This window comes from Lineus longissimus, chromosome 1 (genome assembly GCF_910592395.1).
Source record: "Lineus longissimus chromosome 1, tnLinLong1.2, whole genome shotgun sequence".
NCBI lineage: Eukaryota > Metazoa > Nemertea > Pilidiophora > Heteronemertea > Lineidae > Lineus > Lineus longissimus.
The window spans coordinates 11,135,662-11,163,181 of NC_088308.1; the positions used below are offsets into that span (position 1 = coordinate 11,135,662).

The window sequence follows — 27,520 nt, forward strand, 5'->3', positions numbered from 1 at the left end:
GTATATAACTCAAATAGACGTTTGGTGGCGCTTTTCAAATAGACATACACTCAAATAGACGTTTGGTGGCGCTTTTCCGCAAAAATGGAAGTTCCCCAAATAGACGTTGTGTGGCGCTGGCGCGCGGCAATTCTGGATTAAGTTTGGAATTGGTTTATCTGCCACGACGATATTATTGTTTTTGCTCTAAGCAGTGCACATGGCTATTTGCGCGCGTATCTGAGGAAAATCGACATTTAATATCATTTCATTTTGATTGTAATTGGATTGTCAGTGTATTTAGCTATGGTAGAAGAAGAGAGAAACAAGCGGAAGCGTAAGATGGTGAACCTGCTTCACCAGGTCATTAATATTATGCAAACTGACATTGCCTCGGAGTCGGAGGATGCTGCAAATATGCCTACTCGGACTGACACGATGATCTCGAGTGTCCTCGAGCATGTCGAGAATGCGGAGACCAGGCCGCCTGCAGCTGCCCGGCCTGCTGATAGGTTAAGAAGAATGCCAGCTGCCGCTGCTGGCAGCGCAAGCACAGCAACAGGCACAGCCACAAGTACTCCTAGTCCTACTCCTAGACCTAGGCAAAGTGCAACTCGAGAATGGCCTAGTACTAGCAGTACTATTGATTCCAGCGCAAGAGTCACCACCACGGGTAAGCAATACTCCAATAGCATAGTATTAGTAGCCTACTTCAGTACTTGCTATGAGTTATGGTAGCATGAGGCCTAGGCTCAATGGGCTAGGCATGCTAGGCCTATTTATTAATCTTTATTAATTAGCTAATTGCCATTTGTCCTATATAGGCCTACCATTTTGTAGTTGAATTAACCCTTCGGGAATCCTGGGAATGCTTATGTCCCACATGGTATTCAACTTTTCAAAGGGCCAATGTGTTTGATGCTGTCAATTAGGTTCCCTTTTTTAAGGCGATAACTCATAGTGTGCCCCAAACATGGATTTTCCAGTCTGCGATATACAACTAACACCATGTATATTATATCGGCCCCTACTGGTTCTCGAGGGGGGTTCACTACAATACTTACTGCCCCATTTAAAGGGTTGCTTTTGTAGAGAGACTACGTGATATGAAATACAGTTAGGGGCCTCCACCTTGTAAGTAATCAGATCACATTTCCATTTCATCATTTCCATTATCTTATTAGTTTTTTATTTGTTTCAGACTTTCCATCAGCCATAGCTGAGCACCGGGCATTGTTTCAGCCCTATCCAAGAAGGAACACCACTGCCACTGCTAGTGCTAGTACTAGTACTAGTAGATATAATCGACGACATGTTGGACGCCAAGTATGTGTTGTGTAAACACTGTCTTTCTGTGAATACAGCTATGTACTGATTGTGGTCAATATTACTCTAAACTGCTAAAGTTAGTGATTGTGATATCGTGGTACTGGTAGGGTTAAACTGGCAATGGGAATGTAACAAACTGCTTGAAACAACTTGAGAAAGAATGATGTGGTTTTACAATGGTTAAAAGAGTGGTTTTACAATGGTATGCACATCAACCTTTTGAAAGGTGCTCTGCTGAGACATGCTCTGATATTACCGGGTATCAGAAATGATCAACCAAAGTTTACTGAGCAAAACTGCTGATTGTTCTAAATAATATGATCATGCAAGGAGACTGGGTTTGTGTTGTCACAACGCTTTATATTGGAATCAGTTGACACCTTAAAAGAACCAAAAAATGCTGCTTTTTTAAAAGACGAAATTCAATTGTAAATCGAAAATCGGTTTCTGAGTAAGAGCTTGTAACTTTGCACTGAGTTGATTTTGATGAGATGAGAAGATTTTGAAATATTCTTTAAATGGTAGTTTATTTTTCAGACAAGTCAAGAACGATTCACCGGCACACGAGTTTCCCAGAATGGTAAGTCCTTCCCGCCCTAGCGCATGGTGACAAGGTATCACCTAGTAAAAAAAGGTTTTAACTTTTCTGATTAAAAAGGCATTAATTGATGCAGAAAAAAAATGCAGGAACCATGTTAATTTCTCTATGAAGTCAATCATGTTAAAGTCCACTTTGTAGTAGTGAGATTGCAGTTGCAAACATTTCACCCCTCACCAAGTTTTTCTTATTTTTTAGAAAGAACCATCAAACGCTGGTTTCTCTGTCTGCACACAACAGATGCATGTGTAGTGCCAACAACAACACTAAAGTCCCAGTTATATGACTCAGGCCTGGGAGAAAGGGAAGTTGTATTTAGAATGTGCGATGATGCTGCTGCTGTGAAGGACAGCATATTCAGGTTTGTTTTTCTCATCTTTTATTAAACTGTCATTGGGTCAGATTTGATTATTCTTTCTTTCTAACATAGCTTGTTCTTATCCAGCGTACCTGTATTCTCTAGTATTTCAGCTCTGCAAATAGGCCTGTACCATTTGTTTAGATTTGTGTAGTATAACACGGAGATGGAAGAGTTGCAAAATGGACCTCATTGCCAGGCATACATTCTATTGATAATATCATCAATACGATGCATTTTTGTAATGTTTGGCATTTTGTCAGTCTTGTCTTGTTTTTAATGATAATGATGTTGGATTCTTAAACTAGTATAGCACAATTCCATGGTTTATCACCTTGCTCAATGCACTTTTAGGACTATTTTTATTATCTCGGTCTCCGCTGGATTCAATCTAGGCTTTCAATGAGCAGCTACTAACTAAGCGCTCAATCGAACTCCACCGAGGAAGTTCCTAAGTGGCAACTCCCTCGGGAATCGAACCCACAACCTCTTCATCATGAGGCCGACGCCACCCTGGTTTTTATCACTAATCTATGATGATCATCATGCACTCTAGTAGAAATAAGAATATAGATATTGAGATATGTGATATTGAGATGTGTGATTTACATTCCTCCTCCGATTTTTTTCAGCACATTTCCGAAACTGGAGCAAACAGGGGGTTTTGAGGTGCTGAAGGTGAAGGAGGGCAGCCGCACTTGCCTTGATGTTATTCAAGTGGGATCATTCCCCTCTGCAAAGTTGCGGTCCTTTGGCACCAGCTCCTCTACCAAATTATACCTTCGGCCATTGCAGAGGGACATCACCCTTGATGAGACTGCCAGTGCTGCAGAGGACCTCGAGGAATGTGTAGAGTGTGGGGAGTACTACCCCATAGCTGAAATGCGTTCCCATAAGGAGGATTGCATGGTTAGAGGTTACACATGCTTCAACTAGGTTAAATAGCATTTTCGCGCAGTGCATGTCTATCATTCTAACTGATGGCACCACCAGTAAGAAAAGTGCAAAAGAAAGTGTGAAAAAAACACTTTGCCAGCATTTTTCCTGATGCCGTGCTACACCAGTCTTTTCTTTTAGAGTGCCCCCACCCCTCCCGGAGGAGAACTCTAAATTATCTCTAGGTGACCACACACCCCCCCCCCCCACACTGCCACAAAGGTGCAAAGATTAACCCCCCCCCCCCCCCCCCCCCCGGAAGAATGAAAGAAATAGCATTCAGATGAAAAGTAGGCAGGTTTATCAAAGTCCCCCCTGAAAAAAGCTACACACCAATTTCAGAATATTGGCAAACTGGTTATTTTTCTCCATACTTCAGAGATATAATGTTGAATTTGTCGAGGTGCCTTATGCAACACCTACAGATGATGTCCTTGTATTCGAGGAACCAATCCTTGAGCCGGTTCAGGATTCGTTTGGATCTGCAGATCTGACCGCTGCCATAGGCAGCATCATTGACAACATGTGAGTACAGAAGTGTAGTGCATAATTTGGAAGTGCGCCTACACCATTTTTCTTGAAGATATGTGATGTATGGATCCTTATGTACATAGACTATTTAAATATGATATCAATAATATGATGGAAAATAGTTGCAGGTTTTGTATTTAATTCAACTGCTGATTTCTGACTTGGTCCCAAGTAGGCTGCCCTTGGGTGACAGTAATTTGTTCAGCTTCATATTTCATATTTTGGCCACCATGGGGCACTAACTTAATTGCATTTAAGTTTTAAACAAATTATCAATCATCCATTGTGCTCATGATCATGCCAATTATGATAGCCAATATGGGATCTTGGGTATGGATCTAGAAATCCTCCCAACAATTTCCCCTTTTCATGTGACAAACTTTGTTTATCTTCCTTGTTCTTCTCTCTGCTTCGTGTCCTTGGTCAGCTGGTGAGCATTGTTTTTAATATCATTCACCATTTTAATTACAGCACAGCTGAAGACCCGAAGGCAGTATTGGCCGAGTATACAAAAGCCTTTTTACAGGGCAGACCACTTGATGTCGATGTTGAAAGATCTTTGACAATGGTGGGCGATGTTGAAGAAATCTTCTTGGACAGGGAGGAAATTTTTCCAACTGCATTCAGTGAACTGATGCGAGGGCATGTAAATCGCAGGCTCCCTCTCCGGGTCAACCTACTCGGAGAGGATGTTGATGATTTAGGTGGGCCAAGACGAGAGGTCCTGACCCTGCTCCACAGGGAGGTACTCAATAATTTTGTGGCCAATGGATCATTGGTCACAAATCCCGCATTTGTTCGGCAGAAAAAAATTTGAGTTTGCGGGAATGATCTGTGGTAAGTCCATTCTCAATGGAACGAATAAACAAACAGACAATAAAACATGAACCTGTCATTTTGAAAAGATGTTGAACCAGAGATTCTCATCGGCTGATTATGAGTATTTGCCAAGATCGTCCAATAGGATCTGCTAGCCAAAATTACATCATCATCTAGAATTTCAAAAGTTACTCGGGGTTACCATGGTTACAGTCCAGTCTCGAGAGAAAAAGTAACTTTTTGCAGAGTTGGGGTCAAGGAGTTCAGATGTAATAAAATATTGTAGAGTTTTATATCATATCATTGGACTGAAATTATGAATTGCATATGAAGCTACAATAAATAGGCATATTGTAAAGCCTTCATTCGAGAGACAATACACCTAGGAATTCTTCTCGCTTTTCAGCCCTATGCCTTCTCCAGGGAGGTCCACTGCCAAAGTTCTTCGGGCAAGATGTCGTGCAACATATGACATTAAATGGTGGGAACGCTTCAGATGAATTGAAGCAGTTCATCAGAGGTTTGGATCTTTATGGAATAGTCAAGGTATATAGACTAGTCTACATGTACATTACTGGTACTAGCATTTTTTCAATGTGTATAACAAAACATCAGTTATCCTCCCAGGATTTTGATTAACTATGTTAACCAAATTCTGATTCTGCATTCTATGCATCACTACATGTGTACAGTCTTAGTCAATTCGTTGTTAATTGATCCAAGAGCATTAATCTTTCAGCATTTTCCCAAAATTCACTGTTCCGCTGTGAACAAACATTATGAAAACTTGTGATAGAGGACATCATGAGTTCGGGTAACAGCAATAACCAAGACCGAATGTGTGTTTGGAGAATTGTGAAACAATGAATGATTTTTTCCTTCAAATTTGAATGTTTGAAGTCTGAATCATACATACACTGTAAACGTACTTTATGGATGGCTTCTCAAAAAGTCTCGACGAGCATGTTCAGCTTGAAAGAAGAAAGTATCAGACTGAAACATGGTCCCAACAAGCAGTCAGTACTAGTATTATTAGCTAGCGCTGAGAGGGATGACTGCATTTCCCAGGGGTATCTGCATAAACGCCTCCACTGTTTGCTGATAATGTTTAGTCTCTCATTTCAGCTGATGGATAAAAACCCAGAATGCCGTATTTTCTTCAACAAGGATATGGAGAAAGAGACACCTCTGTCTGTATCGATTTTACTGAACCTGTTCCTCCCAACCCAGTATTCTGCTAATGGGTCTAATAGGAGACAGAAAGAAAAGGCGGCTATGAAATTCTTCACTAAATGGCTTCGTGAAGTTGAAGGTAAGAATTGTTGAAAGAGGCTTCAGTCTTTTAAAGAACTCTACATGTATGTTCACATGGGGACAGGATATTGAATAAATAATTACATGAGAACATATACCAATCATAAATTCCGACTTATTATGCATTTATTCTGCACTGCTTGATCGAAGATGTAGAAGTCATTGCTCCTGCCTCATAAGGTTTATTCACTCAGGCCACGAGTTCTGAAAAATATTAAAATTAAGTTACATGGTGTTTGGCAGGTATACTACTACTAGAATGTATGTCATAGTTTTGCAAGTGCCTCGGTGTATTATTGTACAATTGGACCCAATTCCATTTTAATCTTTACTTTCAGCTTGCAACAGGTATTTCATTCAACCAGGAGGAGAGGAGTCTCCTTCCAAAATAGACCTTGGCGACGCTCTGAGGTTTGTAACTGGGTGTGAACGCATCCCGTTATTTGGCTTCTCACCAAAACCAACAATGATTTTTGTGATAAAGGATTCAAGTGACCCAAATGTATTCCTCTTATCAGCCTCAACATGTACAAACATGTTGAGAATGCCCGTGGAAGGAAATGCTCTCTCACAGTTGGATGAACAATCCATGTTTCGTGTCTTCGATACATCATTCAGCTGTGACGGCTTCATGAAGGAAAGAATGGACACATGAAGTTAAAACAGGAAAAACAAATTTTGCCTCCTCATCAGGGTGGACTCAATTTGTCCTTGTTTGTTGAAATAGGGACAAATGCACCTTTGGTTTTGCGAAAAACTGAAATTGCCTTGGTGTTTAAACACACTGATTTAACTGCTTCGATTATTTGAAATACATTGAATATCTTCTTTATTCATGAGTGCAACACAACATATATTTTAGCTGTACACATTTACCCGATCTTTATTGATAAGATATCTCACTTAAACCCATGCATCATGCTTACATGTGGGCAAAGCAGTTTCTTTTGTAGTGAATTATGTATTTGTGTTTCAAAGAGCCATTGTCTGACAAAGTAGTTATACAGAGGTTGCGTAACTTTCCATTTTAGACAGAGTTGCAGCTAATTATGAGTGTACTCAACAACTGTATGAGCAGTAGATACATTTTTAGTATGTTTGAGGAGGCAGGAGTGAACTCATATGTTCCCTCATAAGTCTATAAGTGTTCATTCCCCATTCATCTTCAACATCATTGGGATCAAACTGTTCATAAACCCTTGCAATCTCTTCAGCACCAAATGTAACTTGAACATTTTCCACAATGACTCCTGCATCAGTGACCGTTTCATCTGGGAATGGGGCCTCTGCATCTATTCCAAAATGTGCTGCTTGTTCCTGAAAAAAAACAGGAATACTTATAGGAATTTTACATCCACGAGTACCAATGCATCTTCATGTAATGCACAAAATGTAGAATTCACACTAACCAGTTGATAAGCCGTTTGACGATACATTTATGTCTACATACATTTCAATGCTTTAATTCAAAACTCCTCAACCACTGAACTTCCTTAAAAAACACGAGAGGAAGGAAATCACTGAAAATGTTATGAAATAGATTTCAGTTGACCTACTTTGATGATTTACTGAATAACAGCTGAGCACCAGGCCCTTTTGTTGTGATGGTATGAAGACGCAGAGAACAATCATGTGGGGGAGATGATCAATTACTTATTATTTATCTCGGAGAGATAACAGTACTTAATATTGGTGACACTATTTACGCTAAAGAGCACACAGTCGATGAATCCATCAACTGTATGGTTAGACAATATGTCTACTGAAGATCGCGCAAAATACTTTGTGTACTCTTGTGGCATACGAGATACAGGTATACATGCATGACATGGTCTTACTTATAGAGAGCAAACCATGATGACCTTTACTGATACCATACACTAATTCAGAATCTCATATTTGGTACACTGTACATATCCATGTATATAGGTCATTCTTTCATCGAATGCTTATTTTCTCATATCACTTATTCATGTTATTCATTTAAATTCATGTTCGAGTTTCTCACAATTGTTGTTCATTTAGGGCCACGTTCATGCACATCTGAATTTGTTAATTGCTGTGTGATATTTTGAGCATTTTTGAACAATATCCTGATGGAGTTGTGGCCTTTGCATTATTACCATTGGAGGATGCAGTTTTTAAAAAAATGACTTTTTCTCATGAGAAGTTTTCATTCAAATCCCAGGATCAAAGGACCACACCGCACTCCATAAAATTAGTTAAGACTTAGCTACATGAAGTGAAACCCTAGTCAAATTCTGTTGGTGAACAAAAAAGAGTTTTAGTTAAAAAGTAGGGCATGTGCATTATAGTTTTATTTTTTCATAATTGTTTAATTTCTTAACATTTACTAGTCAATGCTAGTTCATTTCAAGTTATATGGATAAAGTTACAAATATCTTAGAATTCTATCAATATTCATGTTGTTCATTTGCAATATTGTAAATCATGTTAAATGTTTGTTACTAATAGAGAATTGAAATGTCCTGGTATGATATGTCCATAGTGAAATCACTTTGAAAGGCCATTATTTGTGACTCTTCAGCAATTGATCCTTGCTACCATACTGTACTGTCTTTTTTTATTTAGGGTCGCTGAATATTATAAACCAATGGTTAGGTTGTAACCCATGCCACATTTTTATACTCTAATATTAACTAGTATGTAGTACATTTAATACCAATAGTATTGCATTCAAATAAATGATCTATTTTTTAAAGAAGACTTCATTTTCAGTCTCTCAACTCACAGTCTCTAACCATAGAGGCAAATACACTGCCATACATGGTCTTGGACTGAGAAGATTCCTGATGATGTTAATACCTTAGAGCGTTATATCATAAAAATATGGAACTGATTATTCATACGGCAGGATCGTGCCTACACCGATGATTCGGCGCTGTGCATCGTGTTATTGCTGACATTATTTGTACGGCAAGATTAGTTTTGACAGAACTTCGACGTCAGCGGCATACCAATAATAACCACAGTCACATCGCCGTGCCTTGAAATATTTCTTCACTGCATGCACAGCCATGCCAGATGAATAACATCCAGTATTGTAACTTTTTTTTTGTGTATGAATAAAAGTGGTGGGGGCACTGGAAGATCACACCCTTTTGAACCCCTTGGAACCCCCATCATCATTCAGGAAATTGGAAGTACCAGACCACCAAATTATTGATGAAGATATATAAAGTACATTTCGTACCTCATTTAGCAATTCAAAGTATTCGATTGCAATTGCATCTCCTCCATCAAGAGTGGATAGGCCTTTAATAAACAGCTGTTTTGGAGTCTTATGCCTTTCTGTGCGAAGTTTATGGTTGTTCCAAGCCTCAGTGAACCGTGCCAGTGCTAGGTTTATTCTTGAACCATAAATGTAGTGGAGACAGAAAAGATCAATATCGCTGTCACAGTTCAGAATGCCTTCATCCTCTAAGTTGATGAACAGGCCATAAAATGTGGATACAACAGTTGTGTAAACGTCCCGCCACATCCTCTCAATACGGGAGTTGTGAACACTCTTTCCAGTTATGAATGAGCCACGATTAAGACCCCGCAATGGATGACACAGCATCCATTCTGCAACATCTCTATTCTCAACCCCTTTGTCAGCACGAACTCTTGATGGAAGTCCCCATGTATTCACTGCTTCCTGGAAGGCATGTAGCACTGTGGAAGACTTGTTATTGGTACTGCATTTTAGATACACAATGAGGCGGCCAAAACCATCAACTCCTCCATGGATTACGAATTTCCATCTGAAATGAAAAAAAATCACTTGAGTGGAAAATTTCTATCCATGAAGTCGCATGTGTAAACTTCAAAACCTTGATGTTTTGTGCCAGTGTTGGTTGAGGCTGGGCTCAATTATCGGAAATAGTGCTACATATGCACATCCCTATCACTCCCACCCAAAAGAGATATGCACATACAATTACGCATACACGTTCACCATCAGTTAGGTGTTCTTACATTCTTTACCGAGCTAAGTGCCTTTTGTTGTTAGCCAGCATAAGCGTACCAACAGTGTATATGTGGGTATAGATTACCCAAAAGAACAAATGAATGCATTGTATTGCAGTATCTACACGTGTTTTCACATGAGTGTTTTCAACGATTAGTTGGACGCTTTACCATAACTTTTTAACGAGGTACGTGTCCTATGATGACCTTGAACTTAGGTCCACCTAATTAATTGGGTCGTTTTGTATATGTCCCCTTATAACACCCCTTGTTACTGTAGAAAACTACCTTCATATCAATGCACTGGATCTGACTGTTTTGTTTAGAAAATGACACTCTTGGCAACTTGGGGACAAAAACACAGACATAGTGTTTTGCGCTACCATAATCATGATAATAGGGAGTTTTCGCAAAGCCCCGGAGATGTCAACGCGAACACCTGTCCCACTGCTGTTCGACATACTTATAAGGAGATCCAAATTTAGGGTAGGCGTTCACGTTGGCGTCGGGGGATTGGCGAAAACTCCCTATTAGCAGCACAATACAATCAGCAGAAAATGTGTTTAGGCTTTGAACGCGCGAGGTTACATATAGGCCTAGTTGCAGTGGGGGGGGGGGGGGGTGCACGAAGCACCTCCCCTTTAGTCCGAGAGGAGCGCCGTTTTTTTTCCAGTGTGCCTCTCCAAGCAATTCCTAATGTAAGCTAGCCCTCGGAAAACAAATTTTGAAATAGTAAATATAATCCAATTCCAATTTTTCGAGGAGGGCCCCAGTTATTGAATCAGCTCCATACAGTCATATTATGTCATCATGATTAAAATGTGCATGCGGTAACATAAATCTGTTTTTCTTAAAAAACAAGTCATGATGCCTATATATCCTATTATGAGGACTTCGATCGAGTTGTGGGCCAAATTAATGCAAGTCCTCTTTCTCCAATATTCACCCTTAAATGTCCCAAGGGCCGTTGAGATCAAGCAGCATGATCCGAATGGTTAAAAACGTAGATGCGACTCCCAAGTATTTACTTTAACGATTTGGTCCTGGATTGAGGGAGGCCCCCCCCCCCTGCACTTGTGGTGAATACGGCCTTGTCTGTATAGAGAGCCATTGAATTTAAACCTAGTGAAAATTCATCCCTGCACGAATGAGTTTTTGGTCATTCTCAGTTAAGTTGACTTCAATGTTTTTTTTACTCTATTAAGTGGACACGAAGTGCGTTAAGTGGCCAAAGGCTGGTCCACTTTATACGGTCGAGACATAACGCTTTAAAATGCCTTAATCGATGGAGATACAGCGTCCTGGAAAATGTCCCCATAACCTTGAGCACTGGTCAATTGAAAATTGGATGCATGCTCAAATCTGGGACACCTTACCCCGCAATCAACTGTCCACGATTATAGTTCAGGGATAATCCTTGTACTTAAAGGGGGCCAAGGATGGTGGTCTGTTGAATAATTTTGGCAGTGTCAGCACAGCAGGTTGCCATTGTCTCTCACTCCGAGACCAAATGCAGATTACGTAGGATTACTATACAGGTCGGGTTATCCAAGCTATCGAGGTAATCGGGGTTACGAAAAAACCTCCGCTGGAAGATCAAATCCTCTTATTGCTAAGAGTTGCATGGTTCCTCCAGCGCAACTCTCTACGTAAAGCGACAAGAAAATTAACGTGAATATCAGTACATGTATTGGACTTGGAAAGCTATTAAGTTGTTTCTAATTTGCAAGTCATATGTATGGCTTTACACTAGCATATCACCTTTCTCAAAAAGACTAATCAAATAACAAGTGATTTGGATTGATTGCCAATGCAACTAAAATGCAAGTTACGGTACATGGATGGATTGCCATCACATGTCAAATGCTATAACTTGCAACTCTAGTAAGCGACAAGAAAATTAACGTGAATATTAGTACATGCATTGAACTTGGAAAGCTATCACAGTTGTTTCTAATTTGCAAGTCATACACTGTCTAGGTTCTAGCCAGATCTTGTTATAGATTTGTGATTTTGATGGATTGCCATCACTTATCAAATCTTATTATTCTGTGACATTCGAATGAATTTACATATTAATACCACATTTATCATCACAAACCTGAGCAGACATGATTTTGGAGGACACCAAATAGAAAAAATTATGATGGCCTTTCCTAGCAAGGAAACGCAAAGCCTGGTCTTCGGGGGAATTTTCATCAATTTAGGACAACCTGAAAATGTGATTTGGTTGGTTGACCATTGCATATTATCTAGATATTTCCCATTTTTTCCTTTGACTTCTTCAACAAGGCGTTTCGTGCATTGCTTTCCGATTTGATCATATGCTGAACTCATCTTTTTATCTGAGCGTCAGCTCTGCCTCGCAGGACTGGAATATTACCAAATACTCTCGAAATATCATTTTGGCGAGAGATTCGTTAATTCAAGAGGTGTCTCTTGAATCCCAGTTCTAATGCAGTCAGTTCTTCCTTTGTCCATCTTACCCTCTGCGTCTTTCCTCTGACAGTTGCTTTACCTTTTTTTCTAGGCATCTCCATACTATCATTTCCTGAATCACATTCAGATGATGAGCTGCTACTGCTGGCTTTATAATTTGAATCCATGGCTGAATCATTATGTTCATCAGAGTCCGGTTCTATATTTCTAATCTTTTTTCCCTTTCGAGCCGTTCGTCTTGGAAGAGAATCCGGAGAACGGTCGGGTGAATCATCAGGCGGCAATTTATTGGATTTTCTCGGTTTACCTTGTTTTCCTGTCAACTTCTTTTTCAACTTCCGCGTTTTGGTCCTCCTTTAGCCACTGAATCATCAGCATGTTGACATTCAACGCCATCTTCACTGTCACTGTTTTTTTCGCTTTCGTCTTTTGTTCTTTGTCTTCCCAACCATACCATTGGAATCACTGGCATGTTCACTTTGAACACTGCATTCACCATCCTCCTCATCCCAATCAACATCATCTTTTTCATCAAAAGCAGTCCTAGGAATATCTGAAACAAATTTATTTCGTAACTGTTAAAACTTTAAAGAAACAAACGTATCAACATTCCAAATTTGACCCCATATGACCTTGACATTGATTACAGAAAGCATAATGGTGTAAGTCTGAAGCCGTGCAAGTGCCCTGCCATTTCATATTTGCCCAGGCTCAAGTTCATCGTCCTCATAACACATAATCCACAAAGTACTCTACAAGGAGAGGAATCATTTTCCACTCTTGTTCTGGCATGGCACTAAAGTTTAAAGAAAGTCAAACTTACTGTCTACATCAATTTCGTCCAATGACTTTCCGCTGAAGTTTCCAACCACTCCCTGGTCAATTGCAAGTAACAGTTTGGACACTTTAGCCATTTCTATAGTTGATTCGTGCAACCTCTAGGCTTCCTTGTGAATATCCACTGTGTGACCCATATGGTTGCTAAGCCATTCGACTTCACCAGGTGTAAGACCCAGGATCTGAAAATTAGGTATGGAAATATAATGAGTTTCTAGAGTTACAATTAATTCTTACGTATGATCAACTCTGGCATCGTCGGCACTCGGAAGTTCAACACAGTGAGTTAATTAATTTCATAATGATTTAGTAAGTCAGACATAATAAAACTCGGCAGTTTCGTAAGAATTTATCAAAATAATGAAAATATCATTCTTCTTTTGTACCAGGACAATAACCCCCAGACAACTTAAATCATATAACTTACACAAACATTTTTCTGAAGCATTTTGTCCATATGAGACAACCGCCTATTTTTTCCTAAGCAGGGCACACTATTGTATTTGCAGGAATAACCATAGTTATTGTCTAAGTTACAGCTGGTAATATTTGCTTATCATTTTGGAGAACGGAAAAGTGGCGCTGTGATGGAACTACAACACTGACTTATCCTCTGTGATTCTGCATGGGAATTTTGTTTTTGGAATTTGCTGAAATATTATTATGATTTTACACGCCCCCACTTCAAATGTTTCAAGCTTGGTGGACTTTTGATTCTCACCCTATAGGTTTAATACGCTAGTACATAGTCATCTATACTGAATTGACTCTTTTCTACTAGAAAATAGTACAATCAAAGCATCCTTATCTCACATTAATCCACAACATTGTATTTTCGTGTGATAAGAAAGCAGACCAAACTACTTTCTGTTCCTTCAAAAACCTTATCATAGCTGTTTGACCCGCAGAATGCAGGGCTACATGTATGTTCACTTGAAAAGAAGGTAAAAATGGAACACTGTATTCCAGCCTGGAATGGCATATGCATTTGGGGATCACACATGGGGGGAGGGGGGGGGATGTCTTAACACACACATCGAGTGCCATATTGTCTAAAGCAGGGGGAAGACAGACTGACACTGTTTAGATACGACCGCACTGTTCAAAATTAGGGAAATTAATCTGACTTGGTCTTTGGGATAAAAGCCTAAATGTCAACTTGGTTATATAAACTCCTCAGAACATAGGCTTAACGATAGTGCCGACTGGTAAAAGTACAAAGTTAGGTGGACATCGATTGGTTGAGTAGACAAATAGTTGACAGGTGGTTAAATTTTACAACTCCAGTTTTTTTGGCTTCAGTGGATGTGCAGATATGGGAATGACTCATGACACTCAATGTATGACCCTGATTTTTACGCTACTAATTTTCGCTTTAACCATTGGTTTCGAAGCTCGCACGAAATGATAGTAAGCTAAGAACAGTTTTGAGTTGAGTGCAGAGAATGATTATATCTTCAGAGTACTTCTATTCCCAATAAAAGTTCAAATTGACGCTGTGTACGCATGACATTTCAACTTGGTATCAATATGATGTGATTTGTTAAACGAAAACAAAACACTTGCCACAAAAAATGCACATCAAATCTAATTCTCGGACAGCCTGGCAACGTTTTTGTGATTGCGGCATGACGAATACTGACGAATTTTATCTCGCTAACTTGTATCAAAAAGCTAGAATATTCGATCGGAATTTCTTTCCTCTATCTAGTAAACAGAGGATTCTGTTGAAATAGTTTTAATTCAACGTCATTGGTACAGGGGACGACGATTCATGATAGTCATATAGGATATTAGATGTAAGATATAGAAAAATTTACTGCTTGTGTGGACTGTTTGAAAAAGTCCCTTGTCGACCTGGGTCAGAGCGACTAGCTCTTTAAAGTTGACTTATGAAAGGGTAGGATTTGCAAATCTTTGGGTAGAATTCTGCAGGGAATTGACGTAGGCCAGGTTACATGCAATGGCATTGGAACTAGTGGGCCGACCTACTGCATCAAGACCGACTCGGATAATTGCGGTTACAAAGATTTTCATAGCCATTGGCTGGGCAACAGCACTAGTGAATAGTGATCTGACCCTTCCATGCATCACACCCAGTAGCCTTTAGGCCAATTCAGATTATAATAATATGTGCCTACTCACCATCTCAATGATTTTTTCTGAGACTCCGACATGTGAAGATGCGGCCGTTTTTTAGGCAGATCGTCCATTTTTGTAGCAGACAAGAAACTTTCCAAAAATCGTGTCGCTTTAGCGTAAAATTCCAAATGCGCATGATGCAGATATATCCCTTACAATAGATATCATTGCCTCGCCAAGGCATACTTGAGTATGAATTTAAACATCCATCCTCCGCACATGACTCAAGTTCTGAACGCCTCGTTCCATCCCTGGTTGGATAGCCTGCCATATCCCCGAAATGGCGAAGATTGAGTCATTTCATTTTTTAATTTTCACTGCAGGTCTTTTATACCAAATTCTGAGACATCGTTAGAATGGAGTATTAAAACATTAAAGTTGGCACACCTGTGCACAATACAACATTGTGTTTTGTATTTCAACCCGAAATACTGTACGGAACTATGGCTGTGACCTAATCTCAGCGCAGGCAGAGAGACATGAATAACATTTCTGTTTGGAGAATGCTTAACCTCATGACAACCACATGACAGAGTCATTTTGTGTGGACATTGTATATAACGACGATTAACAATAAGGTAAAGCTGCAACTTGTCCATACGTTTATGAATGTCCGCCAACAGTAAAGGTATTCATCAGCACACTATCAGATACAAAACAATTACTATGCCTATACTGATGATTATGTTTTCTGACCCTACCGAGTAATATTTTAGGACTCAAAATAGTCCATCAGTTTCCTGACATAATTCACTGAAGTGATAATGAATGGTTGGCTGTAATTATGATGTGACTTATCTTGCTGAAATGATGCGACTTAAACTTGCAAACATCGAGTAATAAATTGTTGTGTAGTCTTAGAAGACATTACATATGGATCGGCAGCCACGGTAGCTTGATATGATCACGTGAACACTGCTGGAACAGTCGCCATCAATACCGGCCAGCATGTGTTGCGATTCGTTTCCCAACTGTCAGGAACACACTTGCATGAGGATGAAACACTGCTGGTTTCTATTTCATTCCATGTTCATCAGAAAATGACCGATAGCCTGTTTAATTTCTATCCTCGATGGTTAAACGTTCATTTACATGGTAATCGACAGGACTGGTTGGCACATTAGCCGACAGTAGTTGTGATTTTGTTTCAATCAAAGGGAAAGCACACCAATAAGTTGTTACAATGTCCCCATCTTAGCTTATGTTATACAGAAGGACCGATAGGTTGTGACTATGTCCCTGTCTCAACCTACACTATACATAAAGACCGAAAGGTTGTGACTATGTCCCTGCATTAACCTACACTATACATAAGGACCGAAAGGTTGTGACTATGTCCCTGTCTTAACCTACACTATAAGGACCGAAAGGTTGTGACTATGTCCCTGTCTTAACCTACACTATAAGGACCGAAAGGTTGTGACTATGTCCCTGTCTTAACCTACACTATAAGGACTGAAATGTTGTGACTATGTCCCTGTCTTAACCTACACTATACATAAGGACCGAAAGGTTGTGACTATGTCCCTGTCTTAACCTACACTATACATAAGGACCGAAAGGTTGTGACTATGTCCCTGTCTTAACCTACACTATACATAAGGACCGAAAGGTTGTGACTATGTCCCTGTCTTAACCTACACTATACATAAGGACCGAAAGGTTGTGACTATGTCCCTGTCTTAACCTACACTATACATAAGGACCGAAAGGTTGTGACTATGTCCCTGTCTTAACCTACACTATACATAAGGACCGAAAGGTTGTGACTATGTCCCTGTCTTAACCTAAACTATACATAAGGACCGAAAGGTTGTGACTATGTCCCTGTCTTAACCTCCACTATACATAAGGACCGAAAGGTTGTGACTATGTCCCTGTCTTAACCTACACTATACATAAGGACCGAAAGGTTGTGACTATGTCCCTGTCTTAATCTCCACTATAAGGACCGAAAGGTTGTGACTATGTCCCTGTCTTAACCTACACTATACATAAGGACCGATAGGTTGTGACTATGTCCCTGTCTTAACCTACACTATACATAAGGACCGAAAGGTTGTGACTGTGTCCCTGTCTTAACCTCCACTATACATAAGGACCGAAAGGTTGTGACTATGTCCCTGTCTTAACCTACACTATAAGGACCGAAAGGTTGTGACTATGTCCCTGTCTTAACCTAAACTATACATAAGGACCGAAGTGTTGTGACTATGTCCCTGTCTTAACCTCCACTATACATAAGGACCGAAAGGTTGTGACTATGTCCCTGTCTAAACCTACACTATAAATAAGGACCGATAGGTTGTGACTATGTCCCTGTCTTAACCTACACTATACATAAGGACCGAAGGGTTGTGACTATGTCCCTGTCTTAACCTACACTATAAATAAGGACCGATAGGTTGTGACTATGTCCCCGTCTTAGCTTACGCTATACCAATGACCGATAGGTTGTTACTATGTCCCCATCTTAGGTAACGCTATTCCAATGACCGATAGGTTGTTACTATGTCCCCATCTTAGGTAACGCTATTCCAATGACCGATAGGTTGTTACTATGTCCCCGTCTTAGCTAACTCTATATCAATGACCGATAGGCTGTTACTATGTCCCCATCGATATAAACTAACGCTCGGACACATGGGCTGACAGGTTGTTCTGTCTCCGATCACTAAGATATAAAGGTACCTAATACGATGATCGACGAGATGGCAGTTACAAGAAAGCACACGAGGACCAAGGGTTGTTACTGTTTGTCCGTCGAAGCATGTATGTTCTTACATCATGAGGGTTGATCGACAGGTGGTTTTGTAACCAGCTGCTCAGACAAGTCACTGACGAAAGGGCCTACGGGTCGTCTCTTGTTATCAAAGATTAAGTTCTGGCATGCTTGGTTTATAGATTTGTGAATCTATTATGGGAGGCACCCAAACAAGGCACTCGATCAGAACTGTCGATGGATTGTGATCATGTCATCAGCTGCATGAAAGACCATCACATAAATGCCGTTCGAAAGACAGGTTGTGGCCCATGTCGCCGCTTTATCATTGACAAGCCCATCAGGCTACAAGGATATGAGGTTCCGACAGTACAGAAAACTATGTTGGACAAGGAAATTGTGACAATACAGGAGTTGTGAGTCTCTCCAAATTCCACTTCTTCTTCATTACAACAGGTTGCTTCGATCCTCATGCCCGCAAGGTCACAATATTCGTCGCACTGTCCAGTGAGGAAGACCACGATGGCATGAATCAGGCAAACCCACCAAATTTTGAACTAATGACGGGGACCGCGAGAATGGAATTACTAAAACATCACACATGTGTACGCTTCCCTAAATAAGTAAAACATTAATACAAATACATTGTTTATCCAATGAATTTATTCTCGTGTAATAAAATTTAACAGTTGACGTCTATATGAAAGTTAGCAATTGGAAAATCTCAAACACTACATCAAAAAATGTACTAGACCAATGTTTAAACCATACATTTTGAATTTCAAATGATCCTTCAGTGCCTTCGTAATATTGAATTCAGGCAACTGCATGGTATTCTACCCCAAAGTTCCAGACGAATTCGGCAAATGTCTCGTCTTGAAAGCCAGAGTGCTCGAGACCTGACCTGGCCGATCACTGGTGCAGAGCCCGGTCACCAGGATATTGGCAAGCTTTTTGGCATGTTTGGTCGGTTTGTAAACAGTTCTCTTCAGTAGGCCTATAAAGATTTGGATTATAAATGCCCCTGATCGAGATCTAATAAAAAAAAGTCCCGGTTATTTTAAGGGTGCATTAAATGGCAGATGATCCTATGTTATAAATCTCAATGCCTCTTAGTTTCTATCAAACATGTCAAATGCGCCCTGCACCTTTAAGTTGGGAAGTATCTCTAGTTACAGATTTACTGCTTTTCTTTGTCATCAAAGCAATGCTAAAAGTATGCCCTTACAGTGATCTTATCCCATCATACTCTAGATAATAAACCTGCTCGCAAAAGACGACTAATTTACGACACATGGATTCCCTCTCCGTGCAATACAAAAAACTAATGCCTTTGTGGTCAATTTTACATTGGCTCTGTCTATATAACCCATTAACACACGACCAATGCGAATCCCCGCACCTCATCGTACAAAAGACGATAAATCATGAGTTCACGAAAAAACGATTTTGCTCGAGAAATAAACCATACAGAGTGATAAATATCTGAATTAATTGCACTGCCTCAATATACACGACTACACGTAAAATCTGTATTTCCTAGAGTCCTACAAAAATGATAAACATTTAAGATGTCGGCTTTGGGAATATCACATTCCTCGGGTCAGGCAAAAATTCCTTGCAAATATCTATATTTGATGGGATGGCAGACTATCTTTACTAAAGCACTAAACGATGGATGTTATATACCAGTAGATAACATTCTAACATCAGTTTTGGGACCTGATACAACATGTACAAGGGAAGTAAAAAAAGCCTTGAGTGTTGTCGGGTGCACCCTGAATAACTTGATGGATTCGTCAGGTTAGGATTAGACTGTAGCCTGAACAACTGTAATGGGACACCTCTCTATAGAGACAGCAAGTGTCAGTCCCAGGGAACCCGTTAATAGAGAGGTTCTGCTGCATTTAAAATGCAAGAATTGTCTTAAATCTTGTCCATGTACATCGGTTTTAACATGCCTAGTAACACAATCAAAGTTAACACAGAGTGACATTAGCGCTAGTGTTTAAAACAAACATTTAACTTGACTGATTTTCCCTCAGAAAAAATGCTTCCAAAAAGTCATCATACACGCTGAATTTCGATGGATTTTATTGCATTGAATGGCTTTCCATTTCAATACAGCTAAATCAGGCAAAACCTATTCAGATTCTTTACATCAAATATTACATTGGAGGATTTCCACTCCAACAAATTTGTTTTATGATACTTGGCGAACCTGCATAGCTTTTCATCAGGCCCCTTTCGGTTTTGTAATCGACATTATGAACTGAATTTGGATGGCTTTCCATCACAATGATTTGTAAACGTGTTGATTACAAAGTGACACACTCAGATTATCATTATTCTATTTCGGTGTTAAAAAAAACCTCCTATGATATTAATTTAGTCAATTCGTAAATGGTATGTCCACGTCGTTTTGGGCTGTATGGAGCGCAAACTGTTCCTAGTTCCCTTAATTTTAGCGTTATCCAGGAGGGTATTCTCACGTACTCGAATCTTCGAAACCTTGCTGTCCAGGTCACTAGTGGAAAGACGAATGCAGCTGCCGACCACAGGTTAAGGAGCCCTCGTAACCTTTTCGTGTGGGCCTGAAACAAAAAAAACAGAACATTCACATTTCATATTTAGATAATTGTCATGCACCCGGCCTAATTATCAATGTAATATCTCCTCTTAGTGAAGTTGAACTCTGTTACACAATATCCCAACCGAAACTGTATTTACGCCGTATGAAAACAAAATTTGCCAGCGTTCATCCTGGGTCTTTCGCACTGGGAGAAAGCCTCTTTTAATGGCGCAACATTGATGCTAGAGTGATCAGTGTGGGGATTCGGACAGTGTGAGCAAATCACCGTCCACTATGGTTACCAAAGTTGCTAGCAGCTAGACGACAGCAAATAAATTGAAAGCACAGGCAGATTCAACCGCGAATATATGAACATTATGGCCGAACTCGCTGAGTACAATGCTGCCACTGCTTCTATGCAACTCCCAGTTGCACATTGATGGACAGTGGCCGAAATGACATATTCCTCCTTTCTATCACAAGAAGAGGGTAGAGGTGACGGCTGGATTACTTTCTTTGAGAGTCGGATATGCCTACACCACCCATTTGGTCACTGAATACATTGTTCAAACGCTGCAAAATTGCAATATTATTCTAGCACATATGAGCCTTTGGCATGACCAATGGCACAATGATGTGATGGACTGTGGCCGAAATGACATCACTTCTTTCTATCACAAAACAAGTGGCCATGAGGTGACGGATTAATTTCATTGAGAGTCAGATATATACCTTCACGAACAACATTCGTTCGTCATTTATAGTAGTACATCGTTGAAACGCTGACCAATGCACTGAACCAGTCAATAAGTTGGGCTTCAGCGTCGCTCATCAGATGTGGAGTGTATTTAGCATATTCCTGTGCAGGCGTATAATTTCGATGTAGCCTCTGAACAAAGTGAGTGGCAGAATATGTACGCGAGCATAACCTACTCGCGAAAATATCCTAATACCGGATAATTTTCTATTCTAGTCAGATCTGAGGTAAATTGGGTAACCCATAATGATTGTACCCCTTCATAGAAATTCTTTATTACACGCATTATAATATTGATTATATTACTCGAACATTATCAAGAGAGAAAACCAATCATGCTTATGGTCGGTTTTAGTGGATTACTTTCTTAGGTACCCCGTGTCTTCATGCATATGTAGTGTTCAGGCGTTTTTTGCATTTTTTTTAGTTTGTACCAGAGTCATGGTTTCAATGCTTTTCACATGCTCCCCGAAGAGAAATGTGTCGACCTATGTAAATTATTGTTTGGAATACTTAAAGGTGGGGGATGGGGGGATCATTTCTTTTTAACACCTACCTGAATATCGTCATTCCTTCACAACTCTGACAAAAATTATCCAACCTTGTATATAAGGTGAACTATAACCTCGAGACATTCTTGAAGGCAATAGCATCTTATGGCATCCATTCTGTCTATTACACAATCCTCCACATCGAAGTTCTTTTTTCGCACAATATTCAAGTGCAACGATGAATGTGTTGGGAGATACGAAGCATAAGCGTCCACATCTGACTCATCTTGCTGTCTGTTTCCTGATTCTGAAGAAAAGAAATACAATATAAGTTTACTTCTTTCCTATGAAACCCATCGAATTCATGTTCAAGATGCAATGGAAAATGCTTTCACGGGTTTTTACAATTCAATTTTTGCTTGGGGACGGCCTCACTCTGCCATGGGGACACCATGGAACTCCGGTATTCTGTATACTTTCCTTAGCGAACCATGGTGATATATGAATATGATGTGATATGATATGTTCAAAACCGTTTTAACGTTATTTTCCTTATTTCTAGTTGAACATGTTCGAAGTCCCCATAAAACTCTTTGTACAGACTTGCGTTATGTGTACATACTGCACGATGTTAACCTGCACAAGGTCTCTTTCAAGTCAGGTAACGCAGGAAAACCAGTCAAAACATTAGGCCTATACATCGCGTTTTTGGGTTAGGTGGCCATAGGGGAGGTTAATTCTCTTGATTGCCCCTCTACTAGCCAGGAAGGGCCTTATATCACTTTTGAGTTAACATTAGTAGACGACCTAAGTACAGTTTAGTCAAGTTAACGAAAGATGAGAGTACATTTTGACTTAAGCTCGATGTTGTAAACCTCGCAAAACCTTTCAGGTTGTGTGGCCACACTGTACGTTTTTACCGCGTTAGTTCATTTTTTAAGATATATACTAATTCTCTCTCACGAAAGAAACTGATCAGTCGCTTGGCATCCGTGCTTAAAGGGTTAAATGTCAACGTAACGAAGGGAAAAATACAATTTGTCAAAAAACACCTCAAAGATTTTCTAAGATGGGGTATGAGGAAATATTATTGGGAGGGCCTAAGTGCAGGTTATCTGGACACACTGTTCGTTTTTTACATCGTTTGTTCATTTTGATTATCTCTCACAAAAGAAACAGATCATTCGCTTCGCGGCTAATGTTACGAAAGATGACTACAATGTATATCTGTCAAAAACACTACCAAGATGTTCTAAGATGAGGCATCAGTGGCCACTATACCCTACGCTCACTTGCACAAGGGCCACGGAGAGACTGTCATTGTGTGGAATGATAAGCGATATTTATTTATGAACCAACAAATGTGTTTTGCTCTCTTCCAAATCACTGCGTATGACGACGGGGTGTTAAAATTAAAAAAATAAGAAAGAAAAAATATGCAAAATCTTGTAACCGAAGATATCCACTGATCGACCTTATTGTCTGAACCATTGAATCTGAACCATGGGCAGAAGAAAGGACCTGATGAAAAAGGCCCGAGTAGCCTATCTTCATCTTGATGTTGAAGTGAAAAAGTCGACCGGTTTTCACAGAGGACTTCAAATCCAAAAATGTAGGCCTGCATTGTAAGATTCCTTAATAGAATACATTATCATATACGATTACAAACCTGTGCTGTTTTGATGATAATATCCACTGTAATTCCAGTAAAATCCTTATACGAAGAACTCATGAAATACACGACTGCTAACTCTCATCCATGTCATCACCATTGAAATGTGCGCGAAATTGATGGAATGTGACCTACTCCAGATTCTAGGCCATCTCTATTGTTTAGTTCGGTCCAGGCACTCGGCTGATGACACAGGAAAAAAGCGTATATAAACTGTGTCACTCCCGGGAAGTCCTCGATATAGGGCAAACCTGCAGAGACCGCCACTGGACAGTGCCCGTTGGCGAAATTTTTTTCTGCAGGATACTTCTGCCACAGTGTACATCTGACAGCCAATCACAATTGGCGCGATCTTTGACGTCACACTGTTTATTTATGCATGATAATGCAAATACAATGGACGATACCGAGTCGCATGCCGAGTGCCACTTCAACTGTGAATGTGACAATAATTGTCTGACCCCAAGTATGCTCAACTCAAGGTTTGTGTCGTAGTGTTTAGGAATGAATTGCACAGATTCATTGTAAAATTGATGATATTATGCGTACAAAAGAGGCATCAGCTGATCTGATCCTACATTGCAGTGCATGCATTGATTTGTGAAATTTTAAGGGGCAGTGACACTGACAGGGTTGCCAATGTTGATAATTATTAAAGGGACAGTGTATCCGATGTCTCGCGATTTGTGAAATTTTAAGGGGCAGTGACACTGACAGTGTTGCCAATGTTGATAATTATTAAAGGGACAGTGTATCCGATGTCTGCTGTTGAAGGTATCAGGCCTATTTTGGTAGTTTGAACATTGTTGAAGGGCCATTGTATAAAACACATTTTGAAAAGCAAACAAAATAAAATTGAATGGTGGCGCCACCTATGCATATACAGCAGAACTAGTTACACGGTTGACAGATAAACATTCAACCTCGGCTATTTTGCCGAGCACAGTGCGCCTTAACAGACAAGTCCAATAAATACAGTCCACTCGACAATGAAAATACATGTTAAGATACTGCAAATAAATATATTTTAGCTAATATACTCCTCTAACCATTTGCTAACTTGTTCTTTCCAAGATTATCAGAAAACGTGGCATTGTTGACATTATTGCGCCATGTGGAAAGATGATGTCAACAAAGACACGTGCTTGCCTTGAATTCTGATTGGCTGTCAGATGTACACTATGGCAGAAGTATCCTGCAGAAAAAAATTTCGCTGCCCGTTGTATATTGGGATAGAGGGGACACCAATCATGGTTATGGGGACATTGTATCTCCATCGATTAAGGCATTTTAAAGCGTTATGTCTCGACCGTATAAAGTGGACCGGCCTTTGGCAACTTAACGCACTTCGTGTCCATTTAATAGAGTAAAAAAACCATTGAAGTCAACTTAACAGAGGGTGAACAAAAGTACGCATACATGTACTATGTACCAAGGCCATCATGTACATACTAGTATGTAATATATTAATTGCACTCTTACAGTTTGACTATCATGATACCTAATAGATAGTTGATAGTTGTAATACAATTCTCGTCGTCGAGCAGGTTTTGGGATGATTCTCAGATGTTTCCTTACTGTAAAATATCTTACCGTATCAACTTGTGGTGTCCATCGATGTGCCAAAGAGATAAAGGTGACTTCACCTGATATTTGCGACGTCGTATGTGACGAATTTGTCTAATGGTGCCCCCATTTGGGTCAACCCTCCACATAGAACTACGAAGCCTGTGTTGTTGTACTCTAATGTCTTGTCGACGAAGGTCACCCTCGATTGTCTTAAATCCTGGAATTATAGGAACATAACATTACAAGTGGGCTACAATCATAATCCTGAGCCAAGTAGTATTGAAAACTATGACATAATAGATTTGATGTCTGAATTGGTGAATACTGAAAAGAGGTCATTTTTAATTATGATAGCCACATTTGGTTGTTGCATTACCTGCCTTGCCTCCCAGAAGACTGAGGTAATAGATTCCTGTAACGCACAGTCTATGATCGACCGGTGAGTCTACTGTGAGCCATTCAATTGTGAGGTAAGACATGTAGGCCTATTGAATGGGAATGCGATAAGAAGGGGTGAAAAAGTGACTGTTGCCCTAACGTTAATCCAATACAAAAGAAAGACAAGTCTATTCAAGGTAGACATCAAACCCCACTGTACACCAGAGGGTCGATCGGAGAATATAACATAGCATAAATATTTTTGTCCTTGAATTGTGATTTAGGACAACGATTTTGACCATATGGTGCCACATGTATAGCGATAGCGGAGTAAAATCTATCTTTGCTTGTACAGCAGTACAGCGATCCATCGTGGGTGTCACCCATAAGGGCTGCATTTCTAATGTCGTTTGTGGTATGGATAACTGATTGAGGCACTACTATATGAATCAGTATTGATACTGTGCCCACTTTAATATGCATACACTGTTCCTTTCCTGATAACATAACTATCACTGCAATTTTCGATTCAATCTCCTAGCAGTAGTTTCAACACACCCTCACCTACTTACCAGCATTTGGAAAGATTGACATTACTGAAAACACCTTGGAGTCAAGAATTTCATCATCTATCTCGGTATATTGGGCACGTATGGATAGACCACTATCTCTCATTTTGTTCTCAATGGTCCTTTTAGAAACATTCAGTATGTCAGCAATATCTTGCACTTTGAATCCTTCACCTGAAATTACAAATGTATTTGTAATATGGCAAATTCACCAATTCCACCAGTAATATTTTTTACAACTAGAATTGTCCCATCATACCACAATTCAATTTCAGAGTAAATAGATCTATTACAACAAAAGCTTAAATATACAATTACAAATATATAAAGTATTTTAGTACTGTAACTGAGCATGATATTAATGATACAATGTACATTGTAAGAATAAATCAATTTTGAGGCCAATTTTGTGTGGAGTCAAATAAGGCATGGCCTGGTACTGGTGTGAAAAAAATGGGTGAATACCATTATTTTTACACACTTTAAAGAATTGTTCATTTGCCTGATTGGGTGCAATAAATAATGGAATGGATAGACTGCAATATTATCAAGGTCGTAGGTGCTTTTGACACAGGGCAAAATTAAATGGATGCAGCTAGGGAATGACTAAATGGCAGGCATTCCATTGACAGACAGAAGGGCAATTTTACAGGATAGTCCGACTGTGGCCATCAGTGTGGGTGTAATGACAGTGGGGGGCGGGGGTCCACGGGGCACAGCCTATGCTAGCATGCTAGGCAGCAAAAATAAGCCAGGAAAATCAGTCTTCAGAACAAACCAATTAATTCTTACCCAATAGATATCCAATCTGCCTTTCTGCTCCGGAAGTCAGGATGGGACGTCTACCCCTCTTCTTCATTGGTTCAGCACTGACAGCAGTACAGCCATCGGGAGTATGCCTGCTGGCAGAAAGCCAACTGCCACCACTAGCCACAGCCGAAGTTCCATCTCCATCATCTATTGAAATCAAATTCAATACCTGCAGCAAAAGACCTGGGATCGTTTCCACAATCGCATTTCCAATGCACACATCAATGGAATCACGAACCACAGACTCCACCATAAAAAACACATTCTCTTCAACATCGACATCTCTGTCGATGCAACCTTCAATCTCTTGAATGATACGACTGACACGCCCCGCCAAGTGTTCCATCAAGGCCATCTTCTCCGGATTAACGCAAACCCCGAGTGTTTTGACGAGATATAAAATCAGCAAAGAAATAATCAACAATCTGTCTGCATTTCCTGACAATACATAAGCATCAAATGTACATGCAATACATGCAATAACGCCGCCGCTTACCGCAATGATAATGTCAATATCGCTGTCGCCGTCGTTAAAATTGATTCCAGCGCCACACAACGTTTATTTGGGGAACTTCCATTTTGCGGAAAAGCGCCACCAAACGTCTATTTGAGTTATACACAAAAATCTGAAAACACGGCAGTATATGTTTATTTGAGATACGAGCGCCACCAAACGTTTATTTGAGTGTATGTCTATTTGAAAAGCGCCACCAAACGTCTATTTGA

The 27,520-nt window shown here is 39.9% G+C and overlaps 2 protein-coding genes and 1 long non-coding RNA gene across 4 annotated transcripts; 1 reads left to right on the plus strand and 2 right to left on the minus strand.

Moving 5' to 3' along the window:
* Nucleotides 1-229: 229 nt before the first annotated feature.
* On the plus strand, nt 230-6,288 carry LOC135486700 (uncharacterized). The gene is made up of 10 exons (XM_064770143.1): nt 230-652; nt 1,181-1,305; nt 1,846-1,888; nt 2,105-2,267; nt 2,897-3,173; nt 3,580-3,725; nt 4,203-4,568; nt 4,957-5,096; nt 5,676-5,862; nt 6,203-6,288. Exons 1-7 carry the CDS (start codon nt 286-288, stop codon nt 4,546-4,548), a joined length of 1,467 nt encoding a protein of 488 aa, XP_064626213.1. The 5' UTR covers nt 230-285; the 3' UTR covers nt 4,549-4,568; nt 4,957-5,096; nt 5,676-5,862; nt 6,203-6,288.
* LOC135485554 (uncharacterized) lies at nt 5,995-27,315 on the minus strand. 2 transcript variants are annotated; one of them, XM_064768130.1, is made up of 5 exons: nt 26,777-27,315; nt 25,988-26,158; nt 25,062-25,254; nt 9,079-9,631; nt 5,995-7,181 (listed from the first exon to the last, which is right to left on the minus strand). In XM_064768130.1, exons 1-5 carry the CDS (start codon nt 27,147-27,149, stop codon nt 6,954-6,956), a joined length of 1,518 nt encoding a protein of 505 aa, XP_064624200.1. In that variant the 5' UTR covers nt 27,150-27,315; the 3' UTR covers nt 5,995-6,953. The 2 variants fall into 2 exon arrangements, with proteins under 2 accessions (XP_064624200.1, XP_064624975.1); XM_064768905.1 differs by lacking the exon at nt 25,988-26,158.
* LOC135485098 (uncharacterized) lies at nt 18,671-24,587 on the minus strand. Its single transcript, XR_010446557.1, has 3 exons — nt 23,466-24,587; nt 21,862-22,103; nt 18,671-20,570 (listed from the first exon to the last, which is right to left on the minus strand). It is a non-coding gene; the product is annotated as an uncharacterized LOC135485098 (long non-coding RNA).
* Nucleotides 27,316-27,520: the final 205 nt, after the last annotated feature.